The sequence below is a fragment of the Macrosteles quadrilineatus genome, unplaced genomic scaffold (genome assembly GCF_028750875.1).
Source record: "Macrosteles quadrilineatus isolate MER2022 unplaced genomic scaffold, UCM_ALF_1.0 Scaffold_2__2_contigs__length_208266976, whole genome shotgun sequence".
Classification (NCBI taxonomy): domain Eukaryota; kingdom Metazoa; phylum Arthropoda; class Insecta; order Hemiptera; family Cicadellidae; genus Macrosteles; species Macrosteles quadrilineatus.
In genome coordinates, this window is record NW_026542595.1 from 66,828,558 (window position 1) to 66,845,264 (window position 16,707).

The window sequence follows — 16,707 nt, forward strand, 5'->3', positions numbered from 1 at the left end:
TTTGCAATAATTATTTATTCATACTTACGTTAAGTTACAGTTAAGTTGAATTAAGCTCTAGCTGGTGTGCTTCCGTCAATTACGATACTGATTTAAGTTATATAAACCCACTGTTTAAATCAAACTAACCTGAAAGGAAAACTTAGTTAACAGAACTACTGTGCCATACTTTATAGAACAGAGAAAAAAATACCTTTCCGATCATAGCTCACTGTAGAGTGTCTCATCCTAAAATGTTTTAAGTTACAGTTGGTGTAGACGAGTTATCTAACGTGCTAAATTACTTAAAAGCCAGTGCTGTGAATAGGATCCTTATTTTATAGTATGATTTATATTAGAACTAGTACACTTCTTATATGCTACTGTTATAAATTATCTGTACCTTGTGTTGCTTCCAGAGAAAATATAAAAATATAAAACTAAAATAACCTTGCCTTTCAATGCTTTTAAGAGTGGGGGTTCTCCGTAATTGACGTCTAGCAATATTTCTTACTTGTCGGTGACGTTCACGTCCCTAGACACCGCGCTAGCGGCGCTGCAGACGGTCGACGATTAATGGCCAACAGATTGCTGCTTGTGATCAAACAATTCCTCACACCCCTTGACCAACCCCCACCCCCTCCCCCACTCCGCGATACTGTAGTCGATAACACGTGTACAACACAAAACGTGTACAACACAAATAAATGGCCGATATATTCACCGTGGTTTGGGAATATGTAGTAGGAAGAGCAGTAGAGATGCGCTTAATTTATACGTTTCTCAAATAAATATCTTAGATGTAATAAACTATATTAATATCAAATACCGTAAATGGATACATACCAGTATGAACCTGCCAGATTTGTAAAAAGTGAGAATATCATATTATTTATACATCCACCAGTTTTACGTTATATTTTTCCCAAACACAAATTAATAACCAAGTAAATAACTAAAATAACGAATATCAAGGATAATAACACATTCTTATGTAGTTCTACATATATTATAGGTAGATTTTGTTTTTTTATTGTTTTTTTTTTCTCTGTATTGTGTCTTGAAATATAAAAAGAGAGTGTTTCCTCTTAAACCTCTAAAGCTGTGGTATTTTCGGAGGTTCAGATGGATCTTTGGTTTTCCTTTTCCTTTTGACGATTTTTGTTCGTAATCGTCTCAGGCTTCTTAAGTCGATTATGTTGCTTTGCAACTTTCCTCCTTGAACTCGTGAAAGCAGTTAGCAAGAAGTTGAGACAGTTTTTCATACACTCATTTATAAATCTAAACCACTACTCTACCCCCAACACAATAATTATACAAAGTCACTGTTTGCTGGTTCAACTACTGATGTAGAGTGAATCAATATACTGAAGACTTGGTGATTGGTAATACAAACAACTAGGGTAATTGCTTTGTGAAATCATAAAGTAATTACGCTTCACGTAGGGTTTTCAGGGAGTTATAGTAAACCTTTAGAACATGTTTGTAATATTAAAGGAGCATGCGACAGGGCAACTCAACAATGGTTACTTAGCCGCCCAGGGATTCCAATGACCGTTTACAACATCGAAGAAGTTATTGGCACGGTTTCCCCTCTGTAATTAAGCCAAGAAATATTATTTCATGGCTTAAGGCAATGGGCATCCATACATTTGTATTCAATGATGAAGACTTTCTTCCTGCATCAACAACAGACCAAACCTGAGGTTTTTGAAGGGAATACCTCAGTCCCAATACCAAAGGAGCCCAGCCAAGCAAAAAGGTACATGAACTATAGTCAGGACCATCCAGTGGGCCTTATTAACATTAAAACTGCAAGTACTCCAATTTCGAAGAATAGAGCCGCATTCTCACACCAGATGATATTGCTCCGTATCCAAAGGCAGGTCCCCGGAAACTCAACGAAAATGTGGTAAGAAAAAGGGGAAACACTTATTTTAACTGACATTCCTGTAAAGCTCCAGTTTTAGAATTACAGCTATAAAAGAAGGAATTAAGAAAGTTACAACTCGTTTGGAAGCTACGCTAATTTTAGTGCAAATAGCAAGGACTTCAAGTTCTCCGAGGATGACAGGCAGAGACTTGACCAAGATGAGATAGAGATTCTCCATAGGGCATAGTTCTCGGTCTCTCTCAGAGATATACGGAGACCCTAACACCTCTGTCGAGTAAGGCATTAACATCAATATTTTTGTAAGATTATCGTTATTTGGTTTAAAACAATGACTACTGTTAACTAGTCATAGTTTTTTTTTGTATTTTAAAATATTCTTTTGGACATTAAGGTAAGACATCCCATCTATTTAACATACTAGCAGAGTAGCTTACCCGTCCTTCATACGGGGTTGGCTAAAATGATTATTGCAGTTATACTCGTGCTCTGCGTTTTGGGGGAGGACACAGTTTTATAAAATTTGCTTCTTTAAATTTACGGTATACTATAGTATTACTCATCTACCATAGCCATAATGTTCTACCACTTCACCTAAACAATAGAGAAAAATAAATCATAAAAAATTAGCAAAATACCACAAATAATTATTCATGAAAATAAAAACATAAACATAACTGGAAACAATCCTACTTTGACAGTTCTCATTGTGTACATATCATGGTTTTTGTTTTGCTTAGTTCAAATAAGCTGTTTACATAAATTCCAAAAAAATAATAGTGCTGCACCCTGTTGGCAAATCTGATAACATTTTAATGCTTTTGCATATCATAGCAGCAAAACCCCAAAGCCGTATTGAAGCTTCAAACTTATAAGAAGAAGCACACGTATTCCAGTGGACCTTTATAACAAGAGGACTGGCAATCTAGTGGTAGTTGTTCTAGTAACTTGGAACTACAGTCTATAACCGAGGACGAAGAGCAAACTCACAAACACTACAAAAATTGGAGATTGCACGGTTGTTGCCTACAAAGCAACTTAAAGTGTCCGTCAATCTGTGGGAGTTAAATACAGTCCTGGTTTTTTCATTGTCGATTTTTTTTATGGTTATAAAGTTAAGGGAGAAGGAATGTAATCTATTAAACATAACTTTATGTTGTAATGTATTCGGTTAAGTCATGTTACTGTTCTCTTGGTATTGCCTAACAAGTTTGTTGATTAATAAACCTTATTGGCGGAGTAGGATTTTTCCAATTAAAACCCACCATTCAGATTCCTTTACCAGTATCCTCATACGCCGAGCTGTTTTTTCTTTTTGCCTTCTCCTTGAGAAGCCTCCATTATAGCCATGATCCGTTAGAGCTTCACTCGCCTTTGGCTCGCTGAACCATTTTTGGTTGGGGGTTAATGAGCCACGGGGGACATGGCGCAAGAGCTACAATCGTGCCAAATTTCAGATATCCAGTTAATCTAGAAATGGGTAAACGTGATTTAGACTCATGCACCTGTAAGAATAACATTGGTGGGAGGGTTTAATATTTGGGGGGGGGGGGTTGTATTTGTAAAATTTTACTTTTTTTAATGGGCACAATAACTAAAACGTGCCAAGTTTTAGATTTTCACCTAATCTAGAAAACCCTTTTCCAAATTATTCATTGGTTTAAAAACAAATACTAGGAACTGCGAAAGATTTTTAACCACTAGATTTAACCACTGTCCATTATCCCGATGAAAGACAGTGGTTCAAGAACTGTGAGGGTGGGTAGATTATTATTTGTTGGTTATTTGTAGGTCCACAAATTACTTTTTTGATTATCATCCCACAAAATCTCATCTTTTTATAGGCCAGATGATCTACATGGACAACTGGCGGATGCTCATGTACCTCGGCACACCCGTCATGCCAGACCTCAACTCTCTCGTCTCCACGGGTCTTTACATCAACGATCTCTCTATGCACGATTTCAGCAGGTAAAAAGGTACAAACCGACTTTTCTTTTTGCATAGGTGAGATAGTTAATGATACTTAGATTCACAGTTTTATCCTTAATCAATTATTAAGGTAATTTTGTTATCCATTTTGATCCACGTTTTGATACCATTTTTACTGAAGGTGTTGTACAGAGAACTCAAGCCCTTTTAGGGTAAGTGGTGCAAAGTCCAAACAGCTAACCTCTAGATTAGCAATAGGCCTACACCTAAGATCTTTTTCTTACATCTCTGCGCATGTCGAGAGGACAAACGTTTATTTTAACTAGGTAAAAGATGCAGTATGTTTAGTTTTAACATCGGATCGTTAAGTTTAAAGACAAGTTATTCTTTATTAATTAACTATTTACTTGGGGGGGGGGGCAAAGATGACAGCACATCAGTCTAAGAGCTTTCCTATGTTTTCACTTATTTTTTACGAAGTTTATCTGTATGGTATAATTATTTGCTTAAATATATCTAAGGCTCGTTTAATATAAAAGTTAATATGAAAGTTAGAAGTTTATCAATGTTCATTGATAAACTTCGCTGGTATAAAAGTTTATTTATCTGTTTTATTATTTAACTGAGATGTTCCACAATTATCATCCTTGTTTACTTTTAAATTTTTATATAATTTGTTTATAAACCATGTGTTGTGTATCTAAATACCTAGGCCTACTATTAGTTCAATTAATAGCTCTAAATTATCACACGTTTTCATACAGTAAAAGAGCAAAAGATTTCACCTAATGTAAATTTTCCATATTTCATGTTCACCTCAAACATTGTCATTTATTATTTAAAAGCTAAACTTTGTAATAACTGGAAGTTATTTCTACCTTTTGAACTATTTTACAAAACTTAAACAGTATTGCTGCAACTGTGTGCAGTATTTAAACATCAATATTTGTCTTTAATTATTTAGTATTATCTCTACATCGAGAAATATATTTTGGGTGAGATCCAAATGAACTTTATTTAGGCCTACTTTGTTAAAATACTTACATTCCAAGAGTTTTCATTGACTTTTGCCGTTTTGAACTTAAACCAACTTAAATTACCATTTTAATATTTTACTAAATTCCAAATTTGAACTTTCATCTTTCCAAAAGTGTGTAATTGAACGGTAACTTGTGATGGACATTAGGCATATGCCTATCAAAATCACATAAGTCTACTTTGAGCCGGCACGATACCCCTAGAACCCTGAGATAATAGTTTCATCATACAGGGTTAGTAAAAAGTGTGGAGACCCCCTGTTATTTTTTTAACGGTCCATACTAGAAAAACTAAACTCGGCACACCTTTATGGCATGTTATGAAGTACTTTTTGGGCATAACCATCACTTGGTGTATATCCCCGAAATGGGGGATTTTGGGGGAAACTCCAAAATTTCAAATTTTAAGCCCCATCGAGTGACCCCTCATTTTGAAGGTCCTGGTATAAGAAAACAAAAAACGCAAACTAGAGGTCTTTATCTCAATCCAGTAAAAAATGGCAGCCAATTTAACTTGAATTTAACTTGCAGCTTTCCAAGTCTGGAGACCCCCTGTAAATTTTGTAGCGGCTCACACTAGGAAAACTAAACTCTACACACCTTTTTGGCATGTTATGAAGTACTTTTTAAGCCTAATAGCTACTTGCTTACCAAACCCAAAATGGGGGATTTTGGGGGAAACTCAAAAGTTTTAAAAGATAAGCTCCATCAAGTGGCCCCTCATTTTGAAGGTCCTGGTAAAAGAAAACCAACAACGCAAACTAGAGGTCTCTATCTCAGTTCAGTACAAAATGGCAGCCAATTGAAATTCTCATTGAAAGTCCCAAACCCAAAATGGGGGATTTTGGGGGAAACTCAAAAATGTTAAATGATAAGCCCCATCGAGTGACCCCTCATTTTGAAGGTCATAATAAAAGAAAACTAACAACGCAAACTATAGGTCTCTATCTTAACACAGTAAAATATGGCAGCCAATTGAATATAAAATTGCAAGTCATTTCCAATTTCTAAAGGTTTCAATCAGCTTCCATTTTTTACTGGATTGAGATACAAACCTCTAGTTTGATATGTTAGTTTTCTTTTACCAGGACCTTCAAAATGAGGGGTCACTTGATGGTGCTTGTCATTTAAAACTTTTGAGTTTCCCCCAAAATCCCCCATTTTGGGTTTGGTAAGCAAGTAGCTATTAGGCTTAAAAAGTACTTCATAACATGCCAAAAAGGTGTGTAGAGTTTAGTTTTCCTAGTGTGAGCCGCTACAAAATTTACAGGGGGTCTCCAGACTTGGAAAGCTGCAAGTTAAATTCAACTTCTGAGAATTTCAATTGGCTGCCATTTTTTACTGGATTGAGATAAAGACCTCTAGTTTGCGGTTTTTGTTTTCTTATACCAGGACCTTCAAAATGAGGGGTCACTCGATAGGTCTTTGTATTTGAAATTTTTGAGTTTCCCCCAAAATCCTCCATTTCGGGGATATACACCAAGTGATAGTTATGCCAAAAAAGTACTTCATAACATGCCATAAAGGTGTGCCGAGTTTAGTTTTTCTAGTATGGACCGTTAAAAAAATAACAGGGGGTCTCCACAATTTTTACTAACCCTGTATAATTTATAACCCTATTCGTAAAATTTGATTAATAAAAGGATTATGCGTTAATTATTGTAAACCCTGGACATTTATTTATTTACCACCCACAAAGACTAATAAAGAACTTTGCAGAATGTCCCATAAGTACGTACGAATAATTCTGATATAGGTGTACTGGGCCAAAATAAAACTTAAAGAATAATCAGCACATAAAAAACCTAGTTTGCGAGGCATCCGCAATGTTGTTTTTGTTGGGGTTTAAATTTATATTTCAAAAACTGTTTAGGATATCTTTATGAAACTTGGTATACAATTTTATCAAGTCATAATGTGTTTAGGTAAAAAAAAGCAGTACAAAATATTTTTTCGGTTTCTAATTGGAAACAATTTTTTTTTATTATTTGTTTTTTTACTTAATCTACCATAAATAGCCGATTTAAAAAAATGCCAAGGAAACTTGTATTTGGCATTTAGAGTTGTTATCTATAAAACAACACTAAGCTCAAAAAGATCAAAAAATAAATTTGTAAGAAATCACATTTTTTGCGCAAAATGAGGCGAACCCAGACTTCAGGTTTTTTTTGCCTATCCTATACAACTAAACAACGTTGTCTCAGCTATTTATTTTTCGAAATTTTTAAACATGGTGTCGTTTGACAAGGACTGCTTAAAGTGTCCTTGCCATTTTTTTTTTTATAAAATAGTTTTAGTTATCTAGGTTGGTATAATAAAAATGGCAGCCATTTTGAAACAAAAAATTATTTTGTAGTAATAAGTTTTTTTCGTATATACATTTTGATTTAATACAAGTGTATACAAAGTTTCATAAATGTATCTATCTTATAGATGGTTTAAGATGTAAATTTAAAACCCACAAAGGGCGAATATCTCGATAAAAAGGCATTTTTGAGGAAAATATTGTACTTGATTTTCGCTTTATTTTGACCAAATAAACATATTCCTGAATTCTTTGTACCTACTTACGGGACACTCTGTAAATACAGTGTAATTGTGGGGTGTCCCTAGCTCCGTACCTATACCTCGGACCGAGATGTAGTAGGAACGAGTTCTATTTCCGGCATCCACAGGACATATTGAAGCGTTTAGTCCGCTTTCCCTTAAAATAGTTTGAGTCACTTGCATTCAAAATGCAACGGGAGCACACAATAACAATATAATTGTTTGTAAAGAAAATTTTTAAAGAACTTGGATAATCTGGCACTTATATTTTGTAATCTTTGCAATTATAAACTTTGGTAATCCTGGGATATAGGTAGGGGTATAGGTAGGTAGGTTCTATATTTGTGTAAACATTATTAATTGTGCAATCGAGTAAACCGCAATAACAAGTGATACAATGCAGTTTTAGCAAATCAAAATAAACTGTACTTGTTTTGTTTGAATATTAACTTACGTAATTTACGACTAATATGTTAAATGTCACGTAAAAGGATTTTCTTCTCGTGCTCTCAGTTGGAAGAGACATTATTGTAACACCTTGACATCCTTCCGAGCAACAAAGCTTGACATCGTTCAGTGAAACACTCTTACTCTTCATCTTAAAAGGATCTTGTTAGATTTAACACTTAACTGACAAAATAAACTGTTCCAGCTTCAAAAACTTGAGCGTTGACTTTATAGACTCGTATTTACATTTCGTTTAGTTTTTACAAGCATTTATTAGTTTAATTGCGAATATAATTGGTTCGAAATTTGCTCATTACCAAAGTCTTTTATATAGGTCATAGGGGCGGCATTGGCCCATCTTATTATGTAAACTAATAACTAATTGAATGAACGAAGTGAATTCTCATACTGGTGTAAAATGCATCTCATCAATCTCCAATAACTCGAATATAACTTCGTATATCAAGTTGATGTTTTGCACAAAGGTTCTTTATCATATTATCTCGGTTAAGTTCGTTATTGGAGATTATTTGTTCAGTAATAATTATAAAATCCTAAAAAAACCATTTTAATTTTCCCCCATAAGAATAACATTATGAGCTACCTTCTTCTTCTTTTTTTTGTTTACATTTTACGAGCAACAATTCTGTTGTGAATTCTAGAGACCGAAGTGAATTCTATTATTTCTTTCATCCATGGAGTAAACAGTTTTAACATCTGTAGGTATATTATATTAGTCAATGGTTTTATGCACAATAAATCTTTAAATTATAATTATTCTAAAAAAATTATTTATCGGAGGAAATAAATATAGGATATAAAAATATCCACCGAAATGTATTACAATCGATAAAAATGTTAGAACTTGTTTTTATGGTTGTTAGTTTAGTAGGCCTAGGTTTGAATTAAGTAAGACCACAGTCCTTGAAATGGAATGGAATGCTTGTTAATTAAAATAATGTGTGCACTTTATCACTTGGGTGGCATGATGGGTTTCTAAAAATAAGTGGTTTTAACATTGTCTTGAGCTTTTTATATTAATTAATTTCAATATTATTGTTATAGGGCCAATCAGATTTTTTTAAGATTTTTTTTTCAAACGTATAGGTTAAGTTAAGTTACATAGTTTCCCTTTTTCTTATCGTCGGTTGTTTGTTATTGTTAGTGCTTTCTGTCGGGTGTATTTGTTGTTAATGTTGGCTGTAAAATAAAATAGTTAACATTTGGATACAATCATTTTAATGAATAAACCGCAAATATTACTCTTTGTAGTTAGGGTGTAAGAGTTAATTCACTTTATACCTATCTTTGTGACTGTTGTCAATGGCAAACACTAGATCTAGGTTAGGAACTGAGGGAGCCATGGCCATTGGTTAGAGACCATTAGAACTAAGCAAGGAAGGAACTTAAATAACTGTGTCTGGTTAAGTTTCAAAAGTTAATCGTCATTATTGAGATATGATCTTTCAAGTGTTATTTTGAATTTCATATTAGGCCTATAACTTAACGTTATCCGGTAAGTTATAAGCTAGGCCTATTTAACTTAACTTGGTTACACTGTCAAGTGTATCTGACAGAGTGTTCCCTATGAAGTAGGGTAGCCTGCAATCAAAGGTAATAGGCCTAACCTACCTTGGCCTTTTCTACAGTCTAATTAATTTAAGTTAAAGGACCTAGGGTAGGCCTAAGTTAATAGATCAATTTATTCTAACCTTTAACTTGTATAAGTTAGCTTATCTGTGTCCTTAAGCCGGGTTTTCCTAGGCGCGGAGTGCGGAAAGGCGATTTAACAACGTCTTCCGACGTGCTTCTAGGAAAACAGTTAACTTGACATTAACTTAAATGACTGTAAGACATGAGGAGGGCTGCACTTTCGTTTACGTCCTACACTCATTCGAATGAAAATATCGATCGATATAAGTTATCGATTATTCCTTTCGATATATCAAGTTTGGTAAGTTAACTACGTTAGGCTAACCGAATGAAATACAGTAATCGATATAATTGAATAATTTATATCTTAACTTAGGCCTATCAATATTTTTCATTCGAATTAGTGTAGGATGTTTACTAAAGTGCAGCCAAGAGGAGTCTGTGTTTTGCAATCCGTTTCTGTGCCTAACTTAACTTAGGAAACTCCAGGTTAAGTAGGCCTAGGGTGAATTAAGTTAGGTAGACCTAACTTATCTGTCTGCAGTCAAGTTTCTATAAAAAGCCTACTACATGCAGGCCTTAGTTAGGTTTAAAGCATTCATAGCTCATCTGAATCTATAAATAGTTTAAACTTATGTAACGAGTGTTCTAAAAGTCAGTTAACCTAAGAATTTCTCATTTAAGTTAGTAGTCCCTAGGCATGGGTGGAGTTCCGCTAAAACCTGCGATATTTTATCAAATTAATAATAGGCTTTATCAATTATGATTCGGTTCGATGAATTTTAATAACTTAGGTCTAACCTATAGGCCCTACTGGTAAGCAATAACAAGCAAAAAAGATCCAATTTTGATGATATTTGGTATAAACGTGTAAACCTAGGCTAGGCCTACATTTATTTTCACAAACCAGCATCATCTAACTATAGGAACGGGGGTTTATGGGGGTTTTATGAGGTAAAAATAGGGTTTTCTCATTTTTGACCAAACCCAAAATTTTACAATTTCTTTCCAAACCATTTTGTAGAGCTTAAAAAACAAATAATAATTTAGTATAATGAAGCGTTATTATGCATCTAATAGTTACTGTATGGAGGAAATTCCAAAAATTGTAAATTTTAAATAGCTAAGTATTATTCTTATGGAGAATAATTCAACTGTTGTACCGGTAGTTTGCTTGTTTTTGAGCATATTTTGATCAAAGTGCTTTGTATATGGTTGAATATCTGAAAATACATTCATTTCTTACTAAACTACTAACATTTTACAACAAAAAACACTTTTTTACTCTCCTTGTTGCAGCAAACCTAAGTTCTCCTTTAACTAATTGAATTTAAATAGGTATTAGCCTAAATTTGATATTTTTAAGGAGACATTTTATTATAAATCCAATCAAGCAAATATGCCTTAATAAGCCTACCTAGACCTAAAAAGGTAATGTATAACTTTCTTCTAGCTACTAGACCTGTGTCCTTAGTAGGCCTACTTAGGTTAAGTTGCCCATTTTCAGGGGGATAGTTTCGCAGGGAACCTAGCCTACGATACAAGAATTAGTGCGTACCTTTATTGCTGTTCCCTTCACTCACGCATCATAACTCAATAAATTTACAAATAACAATAATTACAATGGTATTGTTTGAAAGTACCGAGCAGCCAGTATAACCTCACTCTCAGGCCAGCAGAAGCTGCAGTTACTGTCGCGTCTAAAGTAATAGACCTTCAAATTTTCTCTCCGCTCACGTTCTCTCCACTCAAGTGATCGGAGAGGAAAACGTGAGTGAAGAGAATGTTTCGTGACCAAATAACTTATTTAGAGAGATTTGTTGTCATGATTACTTTCCAAAATCAAAAGTTACTCTGTAACAATTTAACCTCTGGGTTTTTTGATAAATACTAGGTTTAAAATACTCACTCACGTGATCGGAGAGAAAAACGTGAGCGAAGAGAATGTTTCGTGACCAAATAACTTATTTAGAGAGATTTGTTGTCATGATTACTTTCCAAAATCAAAAGATAATTTATTTTTGTTTTATAAAATTTACTACCCAGATGTAACAATTTAACATCTGGGTTAAAGTCACTTTGTAGTTCCCCTCTCTCACTCTGTAGTTCCCCTCGCTCACACTAATTCTCCTCGCTCACACCCAGTAAAAGCTCTGTTTATCAAAAAATATTTCGTTTTAAAACCTGTTTTCAATTTCAACGCAAGAACCAATGATCATTACACAGGTTTATTAGTTTTTTTTATGAATTAAATAAAAAAGTAGCTTTTATTCTAAAATTTAACTTCTGTTTTGGTGTATTTGGTAAATAATGGAGGTTTTTTTGGATCAGCAACTATTAATTTTAATTAAATAACGTTTTTAAAATTTTTAATTGTTAGCTACAGTTAAAAACTTTTACTTAAAACTATAAATTTTACTATTTTTCTTTTTTTTCTTTATTTTTAAGGGGGGGAAAAACGTGAGCGGGGGGAAAAAATGTATGACATCCTGAAAGAAAATTGTATAATTTTAACAAAAAATGTTAGAATTAAGCTCAGCCATCTTTGTTTTCTTATTAAGGGATATATTTCTTTTGATTTAATAAATAAATGATTGTAAAAAAAAATATTTTTTTGTTTTTTTTCCGATCCCCAAATTTGCCTTGAATTTGAGAATGACCCATATGTTATAAGATGAAATATTCGTTTGATATAGCCTATAAGTTTAGGCTATAAAATATCGTAATCAGTTAATTTCTAGGTGATACAACTTACCTTAATCCATTTATCATGTAGGCCTAGGTCTCTTTCAATATTGAACAATTTATGCCTAACATATTTTTTAAGGATACTCTTTACACTGTGTAGCTTACTTTTTAGTTTATAATAGGCCTAATAACAAAGATAGCATTTCTAAAAAACAACATCAATCTTTTGTGTATGATTTGTTTAAGAGATAAATTTAAAAAGACATTGGCTACGGTAAGTTAACTGATCTTTTTCATGAGTTTATAAAAAGGTGCCTAACATAACTATAAATTGGTTCAATAATAACTTAACTATCGTATCAAATTTGAGTTAATCTTAAGATACCATATGATATAAATAAAAAATAACAAAAAACATTAAAGAAGCATTTTATTTTTTATCCTTAGTTGTTTTGTTATTACGTGGCCTAGGCCTATTTGTTTTTTTCCTTTGGTAAATTATAGTCCTAGACAGTAGTTTAATTTATGAAATATAAACAAAAACCGAACAAGCCATTAATCAATTTTATGTTTATGCTACATCGGGGAAAAATAAAGAATATTTTTTAATACCTACAAAAATTAAATCGGATAAATACCAATATGTAATGTAAAGTATTTTTCCGAAAAAAAATACTTCACTGCAATTATTTAGTATGTCATCATTGGGATATGATGTACTTTTTAGATGTTTAATTACAGTTTCTTTCACGCTGAATCCAAAAATGCAATTGGTTTTTGTCGGTGAGATTCCTAAGTGGCTGTTTAAAGAAGGTTAAAATTACGAATCTGAGGTTCAGTTAGCGGTTCGGATGATAATATAAAATCAGAAATCAGAAATATTTATTTGTCATTGGACATTACAAAAATGCATTGACAATTGACATGTGTATATAGCATGGCTACAGTCAGGCTAGACATTACAACTAACATGTCCAATATGTAAATTTTTTTGTGTCAGCTCTGTGGATTACCAACAGTATGGAATGTGATTTAACAATCAATACATTTTGTAAATAAATATTAAAATTTAACAAAGAATAAATTATATGAACCAACAACAAAATACAGATGGCGTGGGCTGGACGGATCCGTATGTGTTATTGTCTGAAAGTTTTGTTGTAATTTGTAATACAAAACCTGAAGAACCCTTCATAGTTCGCTTGCTACAGTAAGTAGTTGTAGCTTAGTAACAACTCCGTTATTAAGCAGAGTAGAGCAATTAATGTTTTTGGTACTGTACAGTAATACATTGAAATACATTCAACTTATTTGGCCATGTATCACACACGATTTATTTGTGCATCATAGAATACGTTAGGTTAAAAAAATATGTTCATAATTTATTATTAATTTAAAGAAGTGATACTCAGCCCATGATTTTTAATCACTCTTTCACATGATTACAGGACCACCGTGAGGGGGGGGGGGGCTAATTAAGGGGGCAAATTCCCAGGGGCACGGGCCCTAGGATGGACAGTTCTTAGTGTCAAACTGACCCCAGTTACTTTTTGCTTCGGGGCTATAACAATTATTACCTTGTGAATTAACAGGTCCAAGGTTTAGATTAACATCCCCAGTCAGAAACATAACAAACACCACTGACTTTATAATTTATGATAGAGAAAAGTAGAGCCCACGCTATTTATATTTGATTTTTGGATAGATATATGCGGCATTAGAATTATTTATAAAAAAGAGCATTACGCACGCGCAAAAGAGCGCGCCGCGCCGCAGGGGCAGGGTGAGCGGTGAGGGGCCAAAGACAGATTATTATGTACATGGAATTGTCTTCGTTCATTCTCATACGCGACTTCGGAGCGTACTCCTAGTTATTATGTAACCGAGTACATAGCTCGGTTACGAGGAAAACTTTCTCGGTACTGTATAGGGGAATTCCTTCAATAGTAGATGTGTACACTAAAATGATTCCATCTGATTTTACATTAATTTTACAGTTGATTTTTGTCGGAACAAAATTGACATAGGTTCTTTGTATGTCAAGCCATTATCACTAGTAGTATCAATGCAAATTGTAATGTTAAGATCAATTTTAACTTTCTTTATTAAATGCTCAATAAGTTATAAGTTGACGCGAAAGTAGCCGTAGTTAGTGAAAGTGACTAGTGGCAGTGATGTTGGCGATATAATTAGCCTTCAAGGAAGAGTTTCGTGAAAGCTTACCAGTCGTTAAGTAATTATGCAGCCTCACAAACTGCTGTGCCGGGCTTTGCTCAGGGAGATGGGTTGGGTTCACTAACAAATATCTTCTTTTAACCTTTTTTTACTTCTATAGCAACCGGGTCTATTGGTACTAGCTCGGTTTAGAGGGCGCCACTCCGTTCGGAGATCTCTCATAAGAGTTTACAACGGAGAGAAAAACTCTTCTCGTGGTTGCTATGGTAGTAAGGCAGAGTTAAACTTTACCTAACCCGATTTTCATGTCTGATGCCGTAACATCAATACCCTACTGTATTTAGTAAGTCTACCTGATCAATCTCAAACAAATATGCAAATATACAGTACCCAATAATATTCAAATAAATATGTTCCAACTGACTTAAGACTAAGATAATAAGATACCAAAAGGAAATTATCCAACCAATCTAGGTTAATACCTCTCAAATTAGGCAAAATCTGTTTGACTGTACTGAAAAGAATTGGCCTAAGCCACACTTGCAATCTGTTGTTTGATTGTCCACTAATCTAGACAAGTTTAAGGAGATCAATAAAAAGAATGATATTTCTGAAAGAATACAATTAACTTTAATCGATGATTGTGTTTAAGGCACTTTTGAAAGTTCAAACAAGGTACAAGAGTTAATAGCAAACAAATGTTGGTACTCTGGATCAGAATAATGACGTTGACAACAAAGATACAATAACTTACAAATCTATACAAAATCTCAATGGTTAAGGCACTTTGGCAAAAATCAGACGATGTAAACAAGTTATTAATCTAAATAAATGGACCCTTTATAAGACAAGTAATATATCTAAACAACTTAATTATCTATACAAATACGCTGACGGTGGCCACCCGCTGAAATATCAAATACATAAAGGAACATGAATAATAGAAACATCAAACATAGGCCTAACCTAACTTAAATTACAAATTTTCCCCCTCCCTCCAACCAGATGAATTGGCCCCACAATCCGGAATCCCGGAAAATCCAAAAGTGAATTAGTTCTGGGTCAGTCGCACTGTCCACTGTTTGAAAGGCTGGCCAGCAACCAATTAACTGTTCTTCCAAGAGTGAAGTTACTCTAATGGCAAGATACTACAAGTTATCACTTATCGGTTTGAAGCGAAGTCCCTCAGACTCAAGGGGGGGGGGGGGTTCCACAAGTCCGTTTAGACCAAGGTAGGCCTAAGTCTAGCCGTGTCTGGAATAGGCTCTGCTCTCCACGTACAAGCGCACTCCACCAGTCTCTCGGGCAGTCCACAGGCGAAATTCTCAAGGCACGTCAGCACTGCACGGCAGTAGGACACCAGAGTACTAGAGTACCAGAGTACCAGCCCTATATAAATCCCAAAATATAATAGTATGGCGTATACGGTACACAATATTTACACTGTGGGGGGAGGGGTTAGGCCTATTGTGAATTACAAACAACAAAAATACATAAAGTTCAATATAAAGCTAAATAAACATGAAATTTGCAGGAGACATAATAAAATAATTTACAATTATACGGACATTTACCTATTACACAAGAGAACAATCTAATAGTTACACAAAATTCAAAATGAGATCAAGTTGCGCTTTCGCTTCGATCAAACAAAATCAGTCTCGGCTTATTTACAAAATATTTTCCGCGCCTTATGACTTTCTGAAATGGGCATGACTCAATTCAGCTTAGGCCTAACTCTCTTGTGAGATTAATTTGCAAAATAGGCTACAATAATTAATCAAGTAAAATGGCAACATGGGAAAAATACTAAACCTAACCTAACCTAACCTAAAATGATATACTCTTCTTGCACCACAAAACCAGCATATTACCTACTAACCTTGAGCCCAAGAAATAGGGCTTATGAGAACACTTGGTTTTTTTTCCAGTTGAATAGGCTAGGCCTAGGCATAAAATTCAAGTTAACAAAATTATAAAATTTAAAAATCTACGATTGATGAATTGAGAGGCAAACAACAAATCTAGGCTATTAGTATCCTTGAAATTATCGAAATTATTCCCAAAAGCAAAACTTGGAAACATGTGCGTCACACCTTGCAAACTTTAACATGAAAAAGGTCCAAGACCGGAGGCCTATCTTACACATTTTAAACAAAACAGAACTATTTTACAATTAATTAGCCTATCAGAAAACATGGTTTAGTGAATATTCTACTTATTCCACATTGAAATCTCACTTGAATCAAAGAAATATCTCTAAAAGTTACATTTTCCACAAACTTGTTCAGAACCAGACATGAATGGACTGTGACGACAAAGCTTCAAGTTTTAATTTAGTTTTCCTTTAAATCAAAA

The 16,707-nt window shown here is 34.0% G+C and overlaps 1 protein-coding gene across 1 annotated transcript in view; it reads left to right on the forward strand.

The window, feature by feature from the left end:
* Nucleotides 1–16,707, forward strand: part of LOC128985881 (soluble guanylate cyclase 88E-like) — a 287,954-nt gene that overhangs the window by 179,917 nt on the left and 91,330 nt on the right. Inside the window, exon 8 of the mRNA XM_054405845.1 lies at nucleotides 3,715–3,841. Coding sequence (XP_054261820.1) covers nucleotides 3,715–3,841 — 127 coding nt within the window. The remainder of the gene's footprint in view (nucleotides 1–3,714; nucleotides 3,842–16,707) is intronic.